This window comes from Crinia signifera, chromosome 2 (assembly GCF_055691185.1).
Source record: "Crinia signifera chromosome 2, ASM5569118v1, whole genome shotgun sequence".
Classification (NCBI taxonomy): domain Eukaryota; kingdom Metazoa; phylum Chordata; class Amphibia; order Anura; family Myobatrachidae; genus Crinia; species Crinia signifera.
The window spans coordinates 116,327,463-116,349,323 of record NC_139218.1 but is presented as its reverse complement, the minus strand read 5'-3'; the positions used below and the strand labels follow the sequence as shown (position 1 = coordinate 116,349,323).

Sequence of the window (21,861 nt, the reverse complement as noted above, 5' to 3'; positions counted from 1 at the left end):
AACGAGTGGTGTCCGCAAAGCAATAGTACACTTGTGGACACCGCACATTTCTTCCCTTTTTGATCGCGTGCATTCGGAGTGGTATCCGAATGTACGCCCCCCAACATAAGTGTACTCCCCCGTGTCCGCCCATGTTTCCGCCCCGTTTTGCCCACTTTGAAACTACGCCCATGTGTCATTCCGCATGACGCCCATAATACGCCCATATTTCCCGACTGATTGCGGGGAACAGTTTGGTACGGGATTTGGCCGAACAGGTACGGAGTCAAGGCGTGGCACATGCGCGTTGCGTTCTCCACGCATGCGCAGACGCCGTAAAGACGCGATCCGAAAGTATGCGGTAAAGTACGCGGCAATCAGAATAAGGGCCTATGCTCTGAGATTATAGAGTGCTTCCACGTGACAACCCACATCCAATTGTTTTGAACGACTTACACACGGTTCGATTTTGTCTATATTTCTATTTAATTTTGCTTATATAAGCAAAATCGAAACAAAATCGAACGCATTTGATTTCGATTTGAACCGAATGCGTGGCCCAGCGGCATTGAAATCGAGTAGAAAAATAGACTGTGCAGGCAAGACTATAGACCTGTACTATATATTTTAAATCTAATGTGTACACGGCGCCATGTGATTGGATCGGGATCAAATCGGGATTGAATAGAAAGTACATTGCACCGTATGTACAACACCCTTAACACCTACCTGTACTGAAGCCTCAAGCTCTATGTGAGGAGCAGCAGTGTTCCTATTTTGCTACCTGATGGCAGGCACGGGTGCCCCTAATAGATGGGAGGGGGGGGGGGGGTGAGAAGGTAACGTCCCCCCTGGGCATCCCCCTTAATCCAGCTATGTACGAAGCAAGCCCCAAGTAATCCCTGTAAGGGTTGCAAGTTCAGCTACTGTACATTATGTACACAAGTGAAATACAAATATTCCATGTTTGCTTTGAAATGTTCTTCAGTGTGGAAATCAGTTACGTTTTCTAAAGTATTTTGTTGACTATTCACCTCTTTTAACATGTGGCTTTACATTTTGACATGATTCTGCAGCAGAATATGTTCTCAGCATCATAACACCAAGCCGAACACTTGCCCATCAATTTATCTGCTCTGTTGTTCATTACATTGTTTTGCATATAAAGTTCAGAATAGAATTGCACCGAATGGTGAAACAAATGTGAAGCCCAAAGACTGTATCACTGGAAGTCTACATCTCTGTACATCATACTTGCCTACTTTTAAAAACTATTTTCCGGGAGATTATAGTTGGTAGTAGAATTTTGCACAGCGCCCGATTGAGGGGGCGTGTCATGCTCCACCCAGACGGCGTGTCTAGTTCCATATATGGAGAGATTGAGAAAAGAGATTGTGAACATGGCACCTAGAAGCATGGGTGTGTACTGCTACATCTGAGAGGAATCTTTTTAAAAGACTTAGATCCAAATGTAGATGAGCCCCAAAGCAGTTAGTAAGAGTTATTATACTTGGTAAAGTGCTGGGAAATGGTGCTGATGATTCAATGTAAATGTATCTGTCTCTCATTCCTTTTTCCACAAAAAAAAATGTAACAGTTAAATGAGGTAGATTGCTAGACTAATGAAGGAGAGAGGGAGATTGCTGTTATTTCAGGGAGTCTCCTGCAGAATGACGGAGGGTAGGCAACTTTGTCTACTCTGCTGTGAAACCCCAGTTGCTTAAAATGTTGCTGCGATTTACACATCACTTCCTCCACTGCATGCAAAATATGCATGACATCTAACGCAGCTATGCTGAACGCATATGAGTAGAGTAGTATTAGCTAACACATTTACTACATAACCATTTAAAAAAGGCTCCAACTACAGTATATAGCATACAAACAAACTGTTTTTTTTTTCAATAAAAAGACATTTTACATTTATTTGTATTCATTTATAATACTGTATATCAAAACTTTTGATTTAAAAAGTTGTTTGTATTATTATAAAGTGCATGTTTTTTTCTATGAATTGTGCCATCGCTCTGATTTTGATTGTAAATGATCCAGTTTTGCTGATGTACTAGGTTTGTTAACTGAAGTCCAATGCAAGTCAAAGAGGCTCCGGAAAAACTACAAGCAAAACAGCTCGATTTTTTGTAATGTCAAAGTGGAAGATGATGGGAGTGACAGCAGACAAGTGTCATCGACAACAAAGTCAGCCAAGGTGTGAAATGAGTTCCATTTTATATACTTACCAGCTGATTTGGATCTTTTCTTAGTGACTTTTCTTTCAAAACACTAATATGATGCATTCACAGTCGCAGCAGTGAGATAGTAACAATCTCACAGCATTGTAACAAATGGGGCCTACATACAGGGCGATTTTAGGGTAAAATGCCCCTACATAGCTCCATGTGTAGGGGCCATGGCGATAACGATGCTATCGCCTGGCGATTAATAGCCAGCATGCAGCAAATCTCCCCGTGTGTAGGCCCCTTAACATTACCTACTCATCACACATTAATCTGTTGCTTGGGTGTAAACATGGAGATATAAGTTCACATAGTTTGGTTTATTCTGCAGAGAGGCCTTCAGAGTCCAGTGATCCTCCACATGTGAGGGCTTTGAGAGATACAGGCTGGTATAACAAGCAATGGGAAGAATGATGTCCAGGCAATGCAACAGCTGGATCAAAATCAGACCTGTTTGCACTGCTTCCACTGTTAAGCTGTGTACACACAGGGCGATTTTAAGCACATATTGCCAGTGATTTGTATGCGCTGTGGGCGATAAATCGCCGGGTGCGCGCTCCCGTGTTCAGCTCCTAATGGTCGCTGGTCGCAGGAGCTTGCTCCCGTGATCAGCTGTTTCCCCCCGGCAGAGAGTCTTTTTTATCAGCGACCAGGGGCGCCGATTTCCTTTTTTCTATGTGGGTGTCTTCAGTTTGCATGCAAAAATTAGCAATTTGTTTAAAACAAAACAACAAAAATTTGCCACCATTCAATATTTGTGCGGTATTTGAAAGTAAAAGCTTTTTCAATTCTAGATTATTTGTCTAGAAGTATGTGAATGAATACAAGGAATTATTTGCTCCCGTGGTAGATCTTAGTTTAACAAACATGGTGACTGTGGAGCTGGTGGAGGGGTGGAACTGCTGGAGACAACAGAGTCAGTTGCCACTAAGCTCCAGTCCTGAAGGGGACGCCTTCTCCATTGTACCGAATATGCGCCCTTTCCTGCTGTAATAAGAGCCACCAAGAGCAGTTCTGACAAGCATCATCGGTGCTCCTCCTCCTGAGCAAAATTCATTATTATGCTGTGCTTTGCTTAAGGATGTCATACAGTATGACATCCAGCTGCAACTCAGTTTGCCAGAGGAGCTGGCATGGAAACAATGCTGGTGTGCAGAGAGGAAGGGGACAACATGACTGTCTGTATACTGGTGGCAGGTGCAGCAATGGGCATTCAGAATGGAAAAAAGATGGGATAGACATTGTTCACACAGGGGCTTTGCGAAAGGGAGTCATATCTCTCACACAGGGGCCTGGGGAAGCATTGTAAAAAGATAGCTCTGCTAAAAAGACCACAGCTGCATGCAGAACAATGAAAAAAAATATCAAAGCGATAACTGCACTTAAAAAAAAAAAAAAAAAAAAGTATATATATATATATATATATATCCTTATTTTTGTGTATGGTTGACATGTACTGTAATATTATTGTACAAGCAGCAACTTTTCATATAAAGCTGGCAGTTGAGTTCTGTTGATTTTTCAGAATACATCTTTGCATAGGAAAAGATTCATGAAATGGGCTAAATTATTTTTGGGATGTACTGTAGTTACTTTTCAGCATATACTGTACATTACAGTATAAAAAGTAATGACTGCACTGTAATAATATGAATAGTAATGTAATGTGTACGTTTGCTAAGTTTCCACATTGTAGGTATCATGATTGTTCATTTTATCAGGTAGCATCTCGAGTGGAGTTGACCGCTGAGGACTGTAAATTGATTGATCACATAGTCACTGCCTATCAAAAGTATGGCATCCCGCTAGATGACCACAGATTGTTTGTAAGTAATTATAAGTCTTTTGGTTTATTATATATACTTACTGTACCAGAAACTGCAATACCAAAAACATTATGAATGAATGGACAGCGCTTTGTGGTATGTACTGATAGAAAAACTTGAAACTGAGCTCAACGTGAAAAATAACCACTAGTCAGGCATCACCAGGCTCAGTATAATAGTAATTCAAATCATTTTAACTTCTCAAAAATGACATACCATGCCAAATATATTCATATGGTTGTTAATGCTTGCAAGTCATCCATATTTAGTAAGACACACCTTATATTGCATTTTGATGATAAACTGCTGCAATTAAGGGATGTGGAACCTTTGGCCCTCCAGCTGTTGTTGAACTACACATCCCAGCATGCTTTGCAACAGTTTTTATCATGACCAAATAACAAAACTGTAGCAGGGCATGCTGGGACGTGTAGTTCAACAACATCTGGAGGGCCAAAGGTTCCCTATCCCCTAATTAAAAGCTGGGAGAGCTGACATTATGGAGGGTACTGAGAGATCCAAACTACTTACATTTGAGAAACACACAGAACCAAATTTATTTTGTAGGCGAATATAGATTTTGGTGCCCCTCAGTGTATTGTGGGCAGAGCTACTATGTGTACAGGGCATTCATTGGTGCATAAACCTGTTTAAAAAAAAAGTCAAAGTTTGGGCTGTGAGGGTGGGTGTTATTATGACATGTCAGTCTATTATAGTGTATGAAACTATACAAATACAGAAATATGCATTAGGAAAGAAAACTGCTGTAAATTCATTCACACACACAGAAAACATGTGCTAAACATATAGGAAAAGCCACATATATATATCATCTCTAGATCAACAAAAACTACACAAAAAAAAAAAAGATCCACATTTAAATGCTTAAAAAAAGCCAGATCCACATAAGTGTAAGCTGTATTATTTCCACCCAAACTTCAATTATAAAATGTAACTGCCACAACCCCAGCACCTGCCTTCTCTTACATTGTGGGCCTGATTCAGACATGATCACACAGCTGCGCACAACAGGCAATTATCGATACACTGCATATGCATACGGTTCGCAATAGGCATGCGCAAGGCCATCCTGCAAGTAAATCCTGCAACTACATTATTTCTATACATGCACCATTTGCACGGTGATTAACAGGAAGTAGGCGTCTGGCGGTGGAAACTGTCCGTTTAGTGCGAATGCTGGGAAAAACTCAGGTGTGCCAAAGAAAAGCTGGGAGTGTTCAGGAAAATGTTAGGCATGCCTGAGCGTTTTAGGGGAGGGTGTGAGACGACAGCTCCAGCCCGGATATGTCTTTTCCATCGCACCAATGAGTAAGTCCAGGGCTTGTGGTGTGTCGTGATAAGGGGGCTACACATTGCGGAAAGAGTTCGGAGCTTGGCGGTAGGGGCCAGGACTTGACATCCCAAACTTCCATTTTTCATCACTCCAGGGGTTTAGGAGATGAAGGTTGCCCCCGGAGACTGCTGTGGTTGCAGTACCGGTTCATACACTGTGAAAGAAGCCTGGTGCTGCATGTACAGTCCTTTAATTGAGCAGGAACCGGCATTTTGATGTCATCCCTCGGCAGGTGACTTTCGGGTGTATTCCACATCCTGCTTGTGATACCACTGTGCAAAACCATTAACACATAAAGACACTTAGGGATAAATTGACTATGATCAACCATATATGACTAATCCCCATACGAACAGGATCGGCCACATATGACCCAAAAATACAAATGAGAAATATGTCAAATTTACAAAGCTGTCATATTTTTCTCATTCATATTTTCTGATGTCATAGCCGTTTGTATTTGTAATGGGTTGTGTAAAGAAATCATACTCACCAGCCATCTTCTCTGCTTCTGCGGCACCAAAGGAACACTGTACACACAATCTCTGCTTGTGTTTACATCTGTGGCTCCTACCACAGACCGGGGTTAGGTCAGCCCACTAGCCAATCATGAGCGGGCATCAGGAGTTCTCTGCTCAATATTGGCTGGTGGGCGGGTCTAACCGCCGGTCTATGGATGGAGCCACAGATGTAAACACAAGCAGAGCTTGTGTGTACAACGTTCCTGTGGTGCAGAGAAGATGGCTGTGAGTATGATTTCTTTATACAGGAACCCCTAATGGATTCCTTCATGACAAGATAGTGTAGGTGAGTAAAGTGAGTGGGCTATGTGTATTAAAGTTTTATTGTTCTGGGGTGTCTGTGACTAAGAGTCCTAGCATGCCCATTAATGGGCCGCATGCTGGGACTTGTGGTTCCCATCTTCAATAGAACTCCCATCTTCGTAAATAAACGTCAATGAGTGGTAAAACCTAAAGCTACCACCTAATAAATTAACAGGTCTAATTGAATTCCCCACAGAATTATGCTTGTCTTTTACTTAAATTAATAAAAAAAATATATATGAATGCAAACTATGTTTTTACATTTTTTGCTTAGCTAGAAGAATCAGCAAACCCAGAAGAAATATTCTACCACATCTCGGAAGCAGCTGTAATGCACGTGCAAATGCTGGTGGAATTTACCAAGAGACTCCCAGGTATAAGATTACTGTATAACATTCAGTGCAGTGGCGTAACTATAGTAGGTGCAGGGGATGCAGCTGCTATGGGGCCCGGCGGCTCGGGGGGGCCCCAAGGCAATCCCCTGCACCCTCTAAAAAAAATTACATTTCATATACTTATCCCTGCTACCGCAGGCCAGGTAACGATGGTGGGTGAAGGGGAAGAAGTGCCAACGGATTCAGAATCCGGAAGCGGCGCTGGTGGTGCGCGGCTGACTGATTGTAATTATACAGTTTGTCAGCCGCACACCCCCAGCACCGCTAGAGTAGGCACCTGACAGCGGGCGAGGCTGCTGCTGAAGCAGGAGGGGACGGGGGTATAGAGTCTCCTACTCAGGTGAACCAGAGGAGCAGGGAGAGAATCTCCTGCGGCGGCAGGGGAAGAGAGGTTGCACTGCAGGGGGAAGGCGGTGCCGAAGTCATGGAGACTGGAGAGAGGCTAGGCTGCTGCCGGAGAAGCCAAAGAAGGGGAGCAGGAGAAGCTTATGCAAGAGAGGGGGCCGTCCAGCCTGTAGGAGAGCTAAGGCTGCTGGTGCAGTGGTGAGGCTGCAGTAATGATACGTATCTGCTGGGTCCTGCTACTCCAGCAGCTCTATCCACATCATAGACAAAGCCCTGCTACAGCCTGGAGCCTCTGCGGAAACTACCTGGTAAATTGATGTTTAAAATATAGTGCTCTGTCTCTGTCTGGCTGTGCCCCCTCCTGCCCTTCCACCACCCACAATATGTCCCCACCCACCCATCTATGCCCCTCCCATCCATCTGTCTATGCTCTTTCCATCTGTCTGTCTTTCTATGCCCCCTCCTGCCCCATCCACCTTTCTAAGTCCCCTATAATGTATCCATATATGCTCCCTCCCATCCTCCTATGCTCCTTCCTTCCATGTATGCTCCTTCCTTCCATCCATCCATCTGTCTGTCTATGCCACCTCCTCTCTGTCTGTCGCCCCTCCAGTCTGTCTGTCTATGCCCCATATGGTACTCTGTTCATCTATATAGCCATCCATGCCGCCCCTCATCTATCTGTCCATCTATGCCTCTACCCCCTGCTTGCTCTTGTGCCTCTATTTCTCTCTCCCTAACACTTTCTTTTTCTCATACCCAATTTTTCCATGAAAACTGTCTGTCTTTTACTGTTTATCTCTCTTACCCACTCCTCTCTCTCTCTCTCGTAATGATAAAGGTTGGGGGGCCCCTTTTAAAAATTTGCTATGGGGCCCGCAAAGTTCTAGTTACGCCTCTGATTCAGTGCACATGTTTTACAGCATGTCACTATCAACCTGATTCAGGCTTACTAGGAAGGGGACAAATTTGGCCCTGTTCCGATGAGGGGGTCTGTGCATGTGTGTATGTGCAGACCCCCATGTGAACGACTTCGATGACAATCACAATTGTCGAGGGGTTCGCATAGGTAGAAAAGTGAGGAGGCCGGCATGTGGTGGCTGCAGGGGAACACCCAGCATTTTTTGGTAGTCCCCATGAAAATGCTGGGTGCTCCCATGGGAATGTAGGCGGGCCGATGCCTGCTCGCGGCAGATGGCTGATGTTACATGAAGAGAAATCATTTGATGCTGGGTTGCCGACCCTTCCGGAATTTCCGGGAGTCTCCCAAAAATCGGGTCCTCCTCCCGGCCCCCCGGAAGGGTGGGCAACCCTCCCGGATTCAGGGGGGACCCCCGCTGTCCCCCGGATCGCGGCATTAAAATGCCGCAATCCTCGGGTCTCAGAGGAGGGTGCGGGGCTAAAATGACACAATCGCGTAATTTTAGCCCCGCCCCCTCCACGGAGATCCCTGAATTAGCTGATTTACCAGCATGGGGGTGGGGCTTAGTGATGTCATGCTTAAGCCCCGCCCCCTGAGAGGCTACTGAAACTCTCCTCTCCGGGCTTCTCCCGGAGAGGAGAATAAGAAAGTCGGCAACCCTGATTTGATGTTCGGCAACCATCGAATGATTTATCTTCCCTTCAGCCGCATGCGAGTCAATGTGTTCTCGGACACATCCCTTTGCATGTTACCGGGGGGTTGCAGGCGGTGCTGTCGGGCGAATGCCAGGGCGGCGGGTGGCGCTTACCCACTAGCTAGGCAGTGAATGTAAGCTGCCTAGCGAGCGAGTCTGAATCTATAAGAATAGAACCTGTGGCCAGTGTAGCAAGCCACTGAGCCTGCAAGGGTCTTCTTCACGCCTGCCCTTCTGTAAGAGTACCGGCAGTGTGGATTCCAATATCCGTATACTCCCTGTTGAAATCCCGACTGTCGGGACACCATACCACACAACTTTTCAGTTTAACCATTGACTATTGGCTTTTTCAGATCTTGTCTGATGTTAATACTCTTTTTGTAGGATTTGAAATGCTGGATCATGATGACCAGATTGCTCTTCTCAAGGGTTCCACTGTTGAAGCCACGTTTTTACGTTCAGCACAAATATACAATCAACAAGCAACAGGATGTTCACTGCCGGACAATGATGGTACGTTACCTTGTAAAAAATAATAATATTTTAAGGTATACAGAGAGGGGGAGGCCATTAGCATATGGGAATGCCCAGAGAACACACACGCCTTGCGAAAGGTGGGCCGGCGTACCAGCATTTGCTAGGCAGGATCTGGTTGACTCGTAAGGATGCAAATTCGCATCCAAGTGAATAAACTAGAATAACCCCCCTAATGTATGTCTATCCAATGATCCCATTCCGGTGGGGCAGATGTAACATGTGCAGAGAGAGTTAGATTTGGTGGGGTTTATACATCAAACGAATATCTATATTGCAGTGTAAAAATAAAGCAGTCAGAATGTACCCTGCACAGAAACCAAATAACTCACCCAAATCTAACTCTCTCTGCACATGTTACATCAGCCCCACCTGCAGTGCACATGATTTTGTCCATTAGGAAACCAAATGTGCTATGTGAGTGAACCAGAATTAGGCTCTATATCATTTGCTCTGGAGTTCTTCCGATATCGTTGTAAAAGAAAAGTCAGTATTGTCCTACATTTATAAACAGTGGTGTAAATATTATATCTGCATCCCCCCCCAAAAACATTTTTTTGGCAGTGCCTCCCCAGTAAAGTTAACAACCCCCCTCCCCCGGGGGGTGCAGATATGATAGTTATGCCACTGCGGGGATCGGTATAGTGGTGGAAGTCATGCGCTCCCGGCTCTGACCCTCTTGCTGCCTGCAGCAGCAAGTCACCTACCACTACTACCCTGGAGGCAGCAGCAGGTGAGACCAGTGATGTGCAGTTCTTACCCCCGCAGCTGGAAACGTGTTCCCTCCGCATCCTGCAGATTTACGTGTCTGCGCTGCGGTCCCGGCTCTCCTGCTGGGTTCTGCTGCTATTCTGCTATAAAAACGGACTATCACAAAATGTCCGCTCCCATACAGCAGACAGTTTCAGAGAACTGTCTGCTGTATGGGGGGGACATTTAATGTTTACTCTGATTAAGGGTGGTATTCAATGTGAGGGTCACGGCAGTCGAGCTTGCTCGACCGCCATGACATAGTCCCGTTCTCGGTCAGCTCGAGTGAGAACATGCAGGCAGGATTCAATGTCCCGCCTGCCGGGGAGCGAGAAGGGGGCGTGGCCATGAGTTGCGGCCGGGAAGAGGCAAGCTGCAGCCGGCAGCTCGTCACTTCCCGGTGGTTCTCGGCAGAACGAGCCCGACAGCTTGTGATGTCGGGCTCGTTCTGCCGTGATACCCTGCTCAATGCTGTCGGGGAAGACAGCATTGAATAGGGCCCGGCTGGCATCTCCCCGATGGGAGGTGCTCGCCGGAGATTGAATATCCCCCTTACTCTGATTTCAAAGCAGGATCTTATTGGCCAATAAGATCCTGCTTTGAAATCAGAGTAAAGCATAGTAAATCAGAACCTGCACATCTCTAATTTTATGATGGTCCGTTTTCATAGCAGCAGAACACAGGAGGGGAGCCGGGGCCGCAGCGCGGACAAGTAAATCTGCGGGTCCCGGCCGCAGCACAGACACGGCGGCAGCAGCGTTACAAAAGCTCCGCAGACCCCCGGCGCCCACACTTACACAGCGCCTCCACGCTACTGTGTGGTCTGCGGGGCTATTGTTATGCCACTGTTTATAAACACAATTATATTCCTCAGAACATTTATTTATATAGCTTACACATATTGTGCATCACTTTAAGCAACATATGTCAGTCATTAACATCAGTCCCTGTCCCAGTGGAGCTTACAATCTATGGGGTTCCTGTATTAAGAGGTAAAAAGAGTGGACCAGCTTCTGCAGATGTGTCTTCATACATCTAGCCACCTTGCACATTAAATAGCCTTCTAGTGGTGCCCTGGTTCCCAAACTGTGTGAAGTGGCACCCTGGGGTGCCTCAGGACACATGTAAGTTTGAGTTTGTGGTCAATTTATTTATTATTTATTTATAATGCTTGTGGCTTCCAATCATAATTTACATGGATAAACAGAAGTAAATGATGTCCTTCACACATAATTTAAACTAAGAGTGATCTAATAAACAAAAATTACTTAATTTTAATATTTATTTTTTAATTTCTCAATTATAATCTTTTGGTCTAGGGGTGCGGTGAAAAAAAATCTGATTCTGTAGGGCGCCATGATTCAAAAATGCTTGAGAACCACTGCACTATGCCACCAACATGTCCTTTCTGAACTTTTCATGGAGATTAAATGATTGGATCAGCAAAGCATGGTTTTACCAAATTACCATTTAATACCTCTACTTTCTGACATAAAAATCCCATAGATTTCTTAAATTTAAAATCATTCAAGTCAGAATTCTTTGAAGGATGGGGACCTTTTTTAACAGGCAAACGTAAGGCTGCTGGATCAAGACAGATATTCTCCAACAATACTATTGCACTAATCTATGCTATGTAATTTTAGATGTTAGTATTGATTTGTCATAATTGAATGATTTATAAAACTCAACAAACATGTGACACGTAGCAATGTTACTGTATTATCCAGGACTTGCAAGATACCAAAGCCATGCAGCCGAATATTACCACATTCAGGATTTTGACAGATGCCCGCTCTATTCCCTAGAAACTGCTCCTCGACAGACTGTTCAAACATTTAATACAGGTTTGGTGTTCTTTCTTCTATGATGAAAGTATGTTTACACACATACATACTCATATGTACAGGGTGGCCATAATAATACAACCCTATCAGTCACTTTTTGCATTAAAATAGTTTTTTCACAAAATCCTTCTTCTGATTAATTAGTCTCCCTGCAAAATTTGTTGCATTCTGGTTGTTAGTCAGTGGTGTAACTATAGAGGGTGCAGGGAATGCAACTGCTATGGGGTCCGGCCGCTGGCACCCTCACTGTTTTTGGGTTTATCCAATTTGTGTGGCACAGCTGCAGCGCAAAGTTCGTTTCTCGTAGGAGCCAGGCAGTAGAGGCATGTCAGCGGTTCTATAGTGCCTAGTCCCGTAGCTGCCTAGTGGCCAGTGTACAGACTTGTAAGATGATGAGTCAGACTCCAGAGGCAGCTCCACAAGGCGCAGCAGCCATGCTCCCGCTCCAGAGCAGCGCGACACATAGCAGTCCTGCTGACCCCCTTCATGTCTTCTGCAGGACGGGTGAAAATTCTGGTAAGCCATATGGCCCTTTCCTATATCTCTGCAGTGGTGGGCAGCACACTAGCACTTTCCCCCACTTCATTAAATTCCGTTGCACCATGATGGGGGGGACACAGGACAGACTCTGTATGACTCCAGCACACAGCAGCAGGGTCTTTGGGCGGAAAGTACTAAAGGGAAAATGCGGCAAAACACCCGTTTTACCGCATTTCCCTATGTATTAAAACCCCGCCGCCCCGTCAACGCATTGTAGGGTATCGCCACCCTCTGGGTGGCGATACCCTATAGAAGCCTATGGGCTTCTTTCGCCGACCGCCGTCCGCGCGCCCCCCCTCCGGTCCTCCTTTGATCTCCTCCTCCCCCAGGTGTCACAGCCGGGAGGACATCCGGCTTCAGGGGGGAGGAGGAGACGCAGGGGGACGCTGGCAGCTGCCGGGAGGTGACGGAGACCCCCCGCAGACCACATCACAGGTATCGGGGGGGGGGGGGTCTCAGTCACCGCAACCCGATGCTAGCCGCATATGTTAGTACATATGCGACAGCATCGCGGCAGCTGTTAGGCGAAGGGCAGTGATGTATATTAATACATCCCGCCCTTTGTCTTTATGTCCCCTCCTCCTCTGTCCCTATGTCCTCGCTGCCCCTGTCCCTATGTGCCCTCCCCCTCTGTCCCTATGTCCCCACTGCCTCTGTTCCTATGTCTCCTCCTCCTCTGTCCCTATGTCCCCCCCTCCTCTGTCTCTGTCCCCTCTGCCTCTGTCCCTATGTCCTCACTGCCTCTGTCTCTATGTCCCCTCCTTCACTGTCCCTATGTCCCCTCCTCCTCTGTCTCTATGTCCCATCTGCCTTTGTCCCGATGTCCTCGCTGCCTCTGTCCCTATGTCTCCTCTGCCTCTGTCCCTATGTACCCGCTGCCTCTCTCCCTATGTCCACTCCTCCTCCTATGTCCCCGCTGCATCTGTCCATATGTCTCTATGTTCCTGCTGCCTCTGTCCCCTCCTCCTCTGTCCCTATGTCACCATCTCCTCTGTCCCTATGTCCCCTCCTCTTCTGTCTCTATGTCCCCTCCTCCTCTGTCCCTATGTCCTCGCTGCCTCTGTCTCTATGTCCGTGCTGCCTCTGTCCCTATGTCCCCTCCTCCTCTGTCTCTATGTCCTCACTGCCTCTGTCCCTATGTCCTTGCTGCCTCTGTCTCTATGTTCCTGCTGCCTCTGTCCCCTCCTCCTCTGTCTCTATGTCCCCTCCTCCTCTGTCCCTATGTCCCCTCCTCTTCTGCCTCTATCTCCCCTCCTCCTCTGTCTCTATGTCCTCGCTGCCTCTGTCCCTATGTGCTCACTGCCTCTGTCTATGTCCGCATTGCCTCTGTCTGTATGTCCTCTCCTCCTCTGTCTCTATGTCCGCGCTGCCTCTGTCCCTATGTCCTCTCCTTTTCTTTCTCTATGTCCACGCTGCCTCTGTCCCTATGTCCCCTCCTTCTCTGTTTCTATGTCCGCGCTTCCTCTGTCCGTACATCCTCACTGCCTCTGTCCCTATGTCCCCTCCTCCTCTCTCTATGTCCTCACTGCTTCTGTCCTTATGTTCCGCTGCTTCTGTCCCTATGTTCCCGCTGCTTCTGTCTCTATGTCTATGTCCCTGCTGCCTTTCACACTGTTAGGGAGCCCCTTAAAAAGTTTGCTATGGGGCCCACAAAGCTCTAGTTACGCCCCTGTTGTTGGTACAGTTGATTTATTCGAACTAGTGCAAATTCAGATTTATCCAGACTCATCCTATTGGCTATACAAAACATGTGAGAGCCGATCTCTACGAAGAGGCCATTTTTGAGAGCTGAGTTAATCCAAATAAATCTAAACCGGTCATCTCTAGTTGTTAGCTACAGACAGCTCTGAATAGGGGAGATTTAATTATGGCCACAAAGTATATTAATAAATGATGTATTTTTGGAATATGAAGCACTATAAATATAGAGCACATGTAGGGCGGTATCCTACTGCTGGCGGTAATTTATTGTATGGCAAAAATAGGTTAATATCGCATTTTTTAGTCCAGTGGTATTATCTGGCTATTCAATGATAGCCTGTTTTTCTATGCAAAATCATATTACTTTGGGAAATAATACATGGGATCTGGGAAAAGTCCTCAGACACATTAAAACAGGGCTGATAGAACTGCTTATTGGAGATCCCACTTCATTTTCCTGAGGGACCAAAAGCAGAATCAATGACAAGTGGCTAATTTGATAGCCCCACTGGCATATTTATAATGGGCACAAAGCAGTGGCGTAACTAGATGTTTGTAGGCACCATAGCAAAAGTTGATAAGACCCCAATGTACCACCGAATGGTGAAAAATGTATATAGCACATGTTTCTTTGATAGAGAAGGTGGGCCCCTTTCAGATCTGGGCCCCATAGTAACTGTACTCCCTGCACTTATGGTAGTTACACTCTTGGTGCAAGGTGTGTGGTGCACACGAGCCACTGGGACCAGCAGGTTCGGGGACAGGTCAGCCAGGCCAGGATAAAATTAGGGGGGCATGGCCATACCTCCTCTTTAAAAAAATTAAAATAACAATGATATAGTTGGTGCGGCAGTATGGACCTGCAGGTGGGCGCTGGTGTTTAATGAATTTTTGCTTGTGGTTCATTGCAGGTATAACAACAAAATTTATAATGATATTGGGTAATTGAAACAAACTAGCGCAAGATCATATTTTTCTAGATGCATCCTATTGGCTATACAAAACATGTGAGAGCCGATAGCTATGAAGAGGCCGTTTTTGAGAGCTGAGTTAATCCAAATAAATCTAAACCGCTCATCTCTAGTTGTTAGCTACAGACGGCTCTGAATAGGGGAGATTTAATTATGGCCAAAAAGTATATTAATAAATGATGTATTTTTGGAATATGAAGCACTATAAATATAGAGCACATGAAGGGTGGTATCCTACTGCTTGCGCTAATTTATTGTACGGCAAAAATAGGTTAATATCGCATTTTTAGTCCTTGCTATTCACTTACAGTATAGCCTGTTTTTACTATGCAAAATCATATTATTTTGGGAAATAATACATGGGATCTGGGAAAAGTTCTCAGACACATGGGACCAGCAGGTTCGGGGACAGGTCAGGTCAGCCAGGCCCGGATAAAATTAGGGGGGCATGGCCATACCTCCTCTTTTTCAAATATAAATTAACATTTATATAGTTGGTGCGGCAGTATGGGCCACGCAGGTGGGCGCCAGTGTTTAATGAATTTTTGTTTGTGGTTCATTGCAGGTGTAACGACAAAGTTTATAATTATATTGGGTGCATTTTAGCACATTGGTAATTGAAAAAAAAATGTTGTAAGCAATACAGACAAGTAGCACACAGAGGAGAGGGGATTAATTACCCTGGCCTAGGCGGCTTTAGAGGTCTGGGTCCATTGAATCTGGCTAGGAAAATAAATCATGTAGAGATAAACAGAAGAACCACATCTATAAATAATCAAGGGAACATCTGCAAGAGCTGTAACATTGTTTTTATAGGTACTTATTTGGTAATAGCACAATAATATAGCATGCCATATGTTTGCCGTCAGAACACACATTTTTCTCTAGTTGACTGCAGTCATCAGGGATTTTTTTTTCCACCTGCCTGAATTTTTTTTTCTTAGATAAACAGTCTCTTTTTCACAGAAAATCACAAAAAATTGTTGAATAATTGAATAGCCCAATGAGAAAGGGCCAAAAACTGTTCTAATAACCGGGGGGGGGGGGGGTGTACAAGTATTTATTGCCTCCGCCACTGTCTCTGCCTAAGTGAAGCCAGATGCAGTCTGGCTTCAATGTGACTGGCAGTCACTCAAGGCAGTCCCATTGGGAGGTGTTCCCTCCCTCCAGGATGCTTTTCTGTGCGCAAATGTGGGGCAGACCCCAAAACGGGTTCTGCGCATGCGCAGTACCGTGGACGATACTGCGCATGTGCAGGACCCGGGAACCTGATTAAGCCTCCAGGGTCTGCTGCAAAGGCAGCCCATAGAGGCTTGGGCCAGCGCATGCACAGTATGTTTGATGTTACTGTGCATGCGCTGGCCCTGTGCAGGGGACCGGCGGCAAGCACCGGCAGGTGCAACGGAGGGGGGGCCTGCATTGTGGCAGCCCCCCTCCTCCAACAGGGTAAGAGCCTCCACTGCTTGTAAAGATATACCACTTGTATTAGTCCCCTTTAGTGGTTGGGGCGAATCTCTTGGTTACTTGTATATGGACGGCTTCTTTTAGTGTCTTTGTCACTCACTACTGAATTTACTTATAGTGGAACAGGGTTAACTCCATTTACTAATCTTCAGGCTATGGTTAACATACTCTACAGGATATGCAGCATGCTTTCAACAAAACTAGAAGTAGGCCTGTTCATGACAATCATGAAACGTGTCTTTTTCCCTAGTAACATTTGTGGTTTAACCATAGGCAGAAAGAAACATTTGAAATGACAGACAGAGACCTTTAGGATAAGTATGGGATTTGGTGTTTCATACTGATATATGGGGAGGGGGGATCAATTAAACACATTTCATCAAGTCAAGGGCAGTGGCGTAGCTACGTTTTGGGCGCCCCCCCGCCGTTAGGGGGTGGGCACCCATACCCACCCCCCGCCGCCGCCCCGTTGAGCACCCCCCCCGCCCCGTCGCCTATGCTAACCCCCTCCCCCTCCCCTGCAGTCTTACCTATCGCGCTGGTCCCGGCGGCTCCGTCCGTTCATCTGCTGAGGACCACCACAAAATGGCCGCCCCCGTACAGCAGACAGTTTCAGAGAACTGTTTGCTATATGGGGGCGGCCATTTTGTTGTGGTCCTCATCAGAAGAATGGAGCCGCCGGGACCAGCAAGATACGTAAGTCTGCGGGGGATTGGGGGGGGGGGGTAACTATAGCACCGCAGCCCCCGGCGCCCCCACATGCACAGCGCCCCCCCCCCGCGCGGTGGCGGGGGCTGCGGTGCTATAGTTATGCCGCTGGTCAAGGGATAATTTTCACTACCAGATGGGTTTATTTTTAAATAACTTTAGCTAAAACATTGACTGCAGCTACAGTACTGTGTATTATGCTCAGTCATTTTTAGTGTTCAGATACAGTAGAAAATGCATATAAACCAGTGGTTCCAAAACTTTCTTGACTCATGGCACCCTAGAGTATCAGCATTTGTTACAGACGGCAGCCATAGGCATTAAAATAGTAAAAAAGTAAATTGTGCTTACTTGTCAGCCTTGTGTCCAGTTATGTGGTTGTGAACAGTGTTGTGTTTCTGATGTCCATGTTTTTTTACCACACCTGGTATTTGCCTATCATAAATACTTTCATTTTGTCCTGGACCACCAACCTGAGGCACTGCTGCAAGTACCCCAGAAAAGAGAGAAAGCGCATTGAGCCAAGGGTCCAGAGACCTTTTAATATTTGTTGTGGTATTGTATGTTTTATATGAAGTGGTGTTTCATTGATTGGTAGTGCCCAATAGGCACCTGGTAGCGCATGATTTATTGGTTTACACACTGCATTTGTTATAACTGGTGGATCCAGACTTGAGGGTAGTGACCTCTTCTGGACTGGCTTCCATCTCAGGTAGATCTTTGGAGCAATGACCATTGTGCACTCGGGGTAGAGACTTGTAGAACACACCAGTGGGAATTCCTGTCTACGCCACTGGTGGCAGTAAAAGCTCACCTCCAAGTGACTTAAATTAATGCCGGCTGGATGGAGATTACTACTAGGAGACTGGAGAACGACTATAGATACAAGGTGGAAACTAGGAAGTGTATTGGGAGATTAACAACAGAGAGGAGGCAGTGGCTGAGAGGCTGGAGAGTGAGATAATTAATACAGACTTAGACAATAGAAACTAGACATGGGCTAATGGAAATGGGTGGAGCACAGGAGGCAAAATAATGGAGAAACTGAGACTAGTACCAGAACTGGAGAGAGGAAAAGATTAAGTAAACAGATTGTTATTAATGGGAGAATACTGAATACAGTACAGGAGAACAGACAGGATAATGACTGAAACACAATAGAAGTTGAATGGAAAACAGAGCTGTAGAAATGCTGAGGACTGGCAGGAAACAGAGCTGGAATAAATGCTGAGGCAGGCTAGAAACTAACTGGGACTAAAGCAGGGAGCTCAGTGTCAAGGGCTCACGCCACAACTATGAGCTATGACCAGCACTGGGAGGCAAACCAGGAAGATATAAGGAGCATGGATTAACCAGGATGGTTGGAAAAGCACAAGCCTCCTGAAACACAGATTAACTGAGTAGCCAAAACCATTGTAATGGGTTAATTATGTGAGATGTTTGTGCCAAACACACAGGAGTAAAGCTGCAGTTACACAGACCTGCCAGAGGCGGCTTTAAAAATATTTTTCTATTGCTCTAGATCTGACCAACCTGGCCAGCATCCTTTCCGCTGTGAGTAAAGATAGAACTTGAGTCTTATAGGTAGGATCCAACTCCTAATGAATAAGGGTGGTGGTTTTGCCATTGTGGGAGGCTGTGTGGTGGTGAATCAATATACTTTGGTGTACGCTCTATATTCCTGAGTTTCTGTTAAAATCAATAGAAAATCAGTGAAATTGCCAGACAGGTTCAGTGATATATTGCATGGATGTCACAGGTGCGAGAAAGCTCTTAGAAAATTATATAATAATCCCCTTTATTCATTGTTATCTCTTATAACTAGTACTAGAGATGCTAGTAACTCAAGTAGTTAGAGCGTTTCTGCTGAAATGTAATTCAGTACCAGCAATGTAAGCATAGATCTGTTTATGATAGTTATGCTGCAGTTTGGGTACTTCTTTACTTTCACGGCGCCACTAGATTAGGACAGATAGGATATCGCGGTCATCGCGGGCATTGAATGCACAAAAAAATCGGGTGCGACGCGATGCCCGCGATTTCCCATAGGGACCAATGTTAAATTTCTCAATTGACACAATTTTTCTGTTCAATGCCTCAATTGACACGATTTTTCCATAGGAATCAATGTTAAATGGCCCACAGAGGCCAAATAGACACCCTGAAGTGTGAAATGGCTCCCACAATTGTTAACGCCACCTCACGATCAACGTGAACCCGAAGCGTGGCGAGCGCAGCGAGCCCGCGAGGGGCGGCGGTACGCGTCCTCCGACCTTTTCATACCCCCACTATCCACGTCGGCGTGGAGTTGAGAATAGAATAGTGTGGCGAGCGCAGCGAGCCACCGTGCCCGAAGCGTGGCGAGCGCAGCGAGCCCCGCGAGGGGACGAGGATACCTGTGAAGCCCGCGAAGGGACGCGTTTACCTGTGAAGGTATCCGCGTCCCCTCGCGGGGCTCGCTACGCGCGCCACGCTTCGGGCTCGGTGGCTCGCTGCGCTCGCCACACTATTCTATTCTCAACTCCACGCCGACGTGGATAGTGGGGGTATGAAAAGGTCGGAGGACGCGTACCGCCGCCCCTCGCTGGCTCGCTGCGCTCGCCACGCTTCGGGTTCACGTTGATCGTGGGGTGGCGTTAACAATTGTGGGGGCCATTTCACACTTCAGGGTGGCTATTTGGCCTCTGTGGGCCATTTAACATTGTTTCCTATGGAAAAATCGTGACAATTGAGGCATTGAACAGTAAAATCGGGTCAATTGAGAAATTTAACATTGGTCCCTATGGGAAATCGCGGGCATCGCGGGCATCGCGTCGCACCCGATTTTTAGTGCATTCAATGGCCGCGATGCCCGCGATTTCTAGTGGCGCCGTGAAAGTAAAGAAGTACCGCAGTTTGTTTAAAAGAAAAAAAATAGATCATACACATGGCATAACCACTGATCTGTTGTTCCTGGCAGTCTTTTACTGAATCAATGACCCATGCGGTGTATTTATGTGCAGTCAACAATAGACCGTGCTGGTATACAATTGACCATATAGTGGTCGATTGTATGGCAATGCTGGGCCACACCATTGGAAGCTGTGTACCCGTCTTAAGTTGTCACTTACTCTATTATATAGCTCTACTGCACTCACTGCCTCGTGGAGCAACCCTGAGATTAGAAATTCTGTTTGGTGGCTATTGATCATATTGCTGTAAACCCAAGCTGTCTCTGAGGGTCATGACTTGCTGTTTCTATATAAGTGCAATTTCAACTACTAGAGATGAGCTGGTTCAGTTTTACTCGGATCTCAAAACGGTCTCTTATTGGCTATCCAAAACACGTGACAGCCGATAGTCAAACGAAAAAATCCAAAATTGCAATAAATTGTCGATAAGAAACGATTTCAACTAAACCCACTCATCTATAGTTTAAACCTAGGAATATTTTCTATGAATACTTAATAATTGCAATTTTTTTTGTGTTTTTGTTATAGATATTACCGAAGATTTTATTATTCCACTGTTCAACTTCTACAGAAGCATGGGCTCCCTTAATGTGACTGAAACAGAATATGCTTTACTTTCTGCAACTATTGTGTTCTTTTCAGGTACATAACCTAGCAATTGTCTCAATGATTTAAAAAGAAGAAATACTTTTGTAACAATTTGAAGATTGTTCTTAAGATGACAGCTTGTTATGGTATCTCTGAAATAATTTTTTTTTCAAATCTATTCAATTACAGACCGTCCATATTTAAAGAACAAGAACTGTGTTGAAAAGCTGCAAGAGCCACTTTTAGGAATTTTACACAAGTATTCAAAACTTTATCATCCCGAAGACCCACAACATTTTGCACGACTCACTGGACGTCTGACAGAGCTAAGGACCCTGAATCACAACCACTCAGAAGTGCTAATATCATGGAAAACCAGGGACACAAAGCTTACCTCATTACTTTATGGTGGCTGGGACTTCCACTGAGTTCTCTGCTGAGTAGAGAGAGAATCAGCTTAAATACCTACTGTTCCTAATTTATGTAAATGCCTCATTTACCATGTTGGACATTGTTTTTTATGCCAATAGATTTTTTTTAAACATTATTTCATAAAATAAATCTAACTGGCTACTGTGGTTGTCTTAAGTATAAATCTTCCACACCAATTGTTTTAATTAGATATAAGATTTCCATTTGGATCAATTTCACAAAATAGAAAATCGAATTTATCAAAAGAGTATGAACCAAGGAGTAATAGATTACTTTTTTAACATATAATTATTGTATAACATTTCAATATTCATTAACAGAAAACAATGAAAATGTAATTGGAGAAACATTGGAGAAACAACATATTGACAGTGGGGGCTGAGGATAGTACATATGTGTCCAGCCAGGGCAGTAGATAGCCTGACCAGGCCCAGGTACTTTTCAGGAGGTGTGGCCTAATAAAGAAAATAGCACTTTACGCACCTCCCTGGCCACACTGCAGCCTAGCAAACAGCAGCATGTGCTGGATTGAAAAGAGCTGCTGCAGCTTCTGCTACCTGGCAACAGGTGCTCCACTGGGCCCCTCCATCAGACCTGGGCCCAGGTACTTAGTACCCCCTCCCCCCCTCTCTCAGCACCACTTGTTCCAGCAATTAGCCACTCTTGATTCCACACGGCTGTGCCGGGCACTTTTTGCTCTGTATGTCTTATTTCCATCGCAGAGCATTGCAATATAGCGGCATGCGATGCGATTTTAATTGTACAAGCACCCTGAGCGAGCGCAGCAAACCCGTGAGGG

At 45.5% G+C, this 21,861-nt stretch overlaps 1 protein-coding gene across 3 annotated transcripts in view; it reads left to right on the top strand.

Moving 5' to 3' along the window:
* The window catches only part of LOC146059989 (bile acid receptor-like), a 91,074-nt gene extending 69,868 nt beyond the window's left edge, over positions 1-21,206 (top strand). For 2 of the 3 annotated variants that reach the window (XM_083172740.1, XM_083172739.1), the window contains exons 5-11: positions 2,049-2,188; positions 3,938-4,042; positions 6,495-6,594; positions 8,961-9,089; positions 11,591-11,707; positions 20,571-20,684; positions 20,820-21,206. In XM_083172740.1, the coding sequence (XP_083028866.1) occupies positions 2,049-2,188; positions 3,938-4,042; positions 6,495-6,594; positions 8,961-9,089; positions 11,591-11,707; positions 20,571-20,684; positions 20,820-21,058 (944 nt within the window). In that variant the 3' untranslated portion in view covers positions 21,059-21,206. Of the gene's footprint in view, positions 1-2,048; positions 2,189-3,937; positions 4,043-6,494; positions 6,595-8,960; positions 9,090-11,590; positions 11,708-18,613; positions 18,646-20,570; positions 20,685-20,819 lie in introns of all 3 variants that reach the window. The other variant, XM_083172741.1, reaches the window with a different exon arrangement.
* The last annotated feature ends 655 nt before the right edge of the window (positions 21,207-21,861 follow it).